Source organism: Semicossyphus pulcher, unplaced genomic scaffold, assembly GCF_022749685.1.
Source record: "Semicossyphus pulcher isolate SPU_LCO1_2020_fin unplaced genomic scaffold, fSemPul1.0.p SCAF_22, whole genome shotgun sequence".
NCBI lineage: Eukaryota > Metazoa > Chordata > Actinopteri > Labriformes > Labridae > Semicossyphus > Semicossyphus pulcher.
The window spans coordinates 1700778-1703409 of NW_027211696.1; the positions used below are offsets into that span (position 1 = coordinate 1700778).

Genomic DNA, 2632 nt, shown 5'->3' on the forward strand with positions numbered 1-2632 from the left:
CTGAACACCCCAACTTAAGAAATGAAATATGTTAATATGTTAATAATAGCCTACATGAGACATGAGCTGCATACAAGCCTTCAGTACTAAATTGATTTAAAACAAGAGAAGTCTCAATTAACACGAGCTGGTGAGTTGTCAATGATAAAATTATAATAAAGCATTAACAGGCATCAAGACATGACAACACTATAATTATTAGGTGACATTATTAGTCAGTCTTCACAGGAAGAAAAGAGTTAAAAAAAAGTTGAAAAAGTTTATTTGCTTCTGCTGCACGACAATCGCTACCAATTTACGGCACCTGTATCTCTTGGAGTGCTGGTGAACGAAGCACCAACCAGGAGTTGCCAGCATGGCGTTTACATTGTATTCTCTCATCCAGACCGCTATTCTGTGCACTAATGCAATCGCTGTGTTACACGAGGAAAGGTTTCTCAGTAAAAGTAAGTTTTCTGCTATGTGTTGCAGCCTATTACACCATACATTTTTATTGACAAACGACTAACGGCGAATACAAAGCCAGAAGCTGCTAGGTCATAACGTAACATAACGTCCACGTTATTCTCATTTTAAGATATTTAGGAAAAAAATTAGGTGTGTCTACGGCAGAGACGAAAATATGCTTTGTGAAATAGCATACGATCATTCCTGCAACCATAAAGCTTATGTTACTTGAGGGGAAAAGAAAGGGAAAACTGGTTGTTAAAATGTTGAAAATGCATAAACATTCATTTACTTTCATGGTTTGCTTTGTACTTTAATCTCTTTCCATCTGTCTAGTTGGCTGGGGTGACCATGGAGTTGGAGGTTTTGGGGATGATCCAGGAATCAAAGCCCAGGTCCTCAATCTCATTCGCTCTGTCCGGTCCGTCATGAGAGGTTAAAAAGCTTTTTCTTATGTCCCTAGAAAAAATCATATAAATCATCTAAGGTAACTAGAAATTTTTAGTGAATGTCATATTTATTAAGAGTGGGTATCCTGTGGAAGTGATGAATGAATGGACTATGAGTTTTTGGTAAATTATGCCAAAGCTGTAGTTTTTTTTCATACATTTAGTAAAATGTAATTTATTTCGACCAGAACCCTTTTTTCTTTTTAATAAATTACACCAATATAATAAAAATCTTAACATTACATTACACAGTTACTACTTTTTCAAAAATACAATTCAGCATAAAATTAACACAATTATAGTTTCAAACTAATCATAAAATACATAGAAATATTATTAACCAAAAGTTCGAAGTTTAATGCCTTGTTCCAATACTTGAGTTGTACAATTTTGCAATCATCTATTTACTGTTTGTTTTCTTCTTTTTTTTTGTTTCTGCAGTGCCTTTAATATTAGTGAACTCAGCCTGCATTGTCCTGTTGTTACTGCTTGGTTGACAGCAATACACCAAATACTACGGACCATACGTGTGCTGAGGAACAAACAGAAATATTTGGCATTGAAAAAGACTAGAAGACCTTGAACGAACATCATTCAGAGAAAACATTAGCAGGGCTTAAAAGTTAGTCTATGGGGCTGGCATGGTAAAAGTAAAACATAAAAATGAACCTGGAAAAGTTCACATCCAAAGAGAACAAGAATTGATGCTCCACGTGGTCAAAAATATGGCTGATGTGGCATTCGCACACACATGCACATACATACACACACGCACGCACACACACACAGATGACAAGGAATTTTATGTGTCATCTATTTTATCTGGTTGTTACAATTAAAGATCTCAGACATGATGGTAAATATTTATTATGTGTTGCTATATTTGCTATCTATATTCAATAGCTACTGTACTTCTGGTTTCATTTAAAAATGTGTTGGTTTTGGAGGCTTGAATAATTATGGAAAGTGTACTTTAAAGCTGCATCCAATTAGAATGGGCGGGGGTAACTTTTAGCAGAGAGCATCTTAATAAAGACTCTTCTTGCACTTTTTAGCATTTCCACCTGAAAACTTGATTCATTTTACTTGAGTGTGATCCTGCAGTATATCTATCTTTACTTCTGCTCTGTATTTGCTGACCTCCATGTTTGTCTATCTTTCCCTGCTCCACTTCATTAATAATCCCCATATGTTGTGAATTATCACCATTTACTCCCCCGCTAAATGTCAAAAACATTTTTACTAACCCTACTGTAGTTTTGATTCTAAATACGTGGAATGGGGGATCTGCTGGAATTAGAAGCATATGTTTATCAGAGAGATTTGCACAGTAAAGCCACTTTGATCTGTGATTAGTCAAAATTTAGCTGTGGGTTCAGAATAAAATCTGTAAGTGGTCACAGGCCAGTCTACATGGATGTGTATCTGCACTTTACAGGTCAGAATGTGGGGGGTTTTGGTTGTCAGTAATAAATCATGGATGTGTTTCTACAGGTTAGTTTCCAATTCAAATTTTTAAGGTGTAAAATTATTTTGTGCCCTGTTAAGTTTTGTCAAATTAAATTGCATTTAAAATGAATTGAATGTCTTTGGTTTCTCTTAAATTGATATAAGCCATTATGGAAACTATTCAACATAATATAAATGTTTGAAAAGGCCTTGTGGTTTGGGACTCTTTACCCTAAATGTATGTCCATGAGAACAATAGTGTTGTTTATATTTAAGCTGCTTATAAA

General features: G+C 34.9%; 1 protein-coding gene across 1 annotated transcript; it reads left to right on the forward strand.

Moving 5' to 3' along the window:
* The first annotated feature begins 355 nt into the window (after positions 1-355).
* ier3ip1 (immediate early response 3 interacting protein 1) lies at positions 356-2429 on the forward strand. Its single transcript, XM_069673094.1, has 3 exons — positions 356-446; positions 784-882; positions 1338-2429. The coding sequence occupies exons 1-3, from the start codon at positions 356-358 to the stop codon at positions 1391-1393; spliced, it is 246 nt and encodes an 81-aa protein (XP_069529195.1). The 3' UTR covers positions 1394-2429.
* The last annotated feature ends 203 nt before the right edge of the window (positions 2430-2632 follow it).

Bases quoted from the DNA above. Each gene is read 5' to 3' on its own strand.
- ier3ip1 (XM_069673094.1), top strand. From the start codon at position 356: ATGGCGTTTACATTGTATTCTCTCATCCAGACCGCTATTCTGTGCACT. The intron at 447-783 runs GTAAGTTTTCTG...CCATCTGTCTAG, and splicing joins GGAAAGGTTTCTCAGTAAAA to TTGGCTGGGGTGACCATGGA. The intron at 883-1,337 runs GTTAAAAAGCTT...TTGTTTCTGCAG, and splicing joins TGTCCGGTCCGTCATGAGAG to TGCCTTTAATATTAGTGAAC.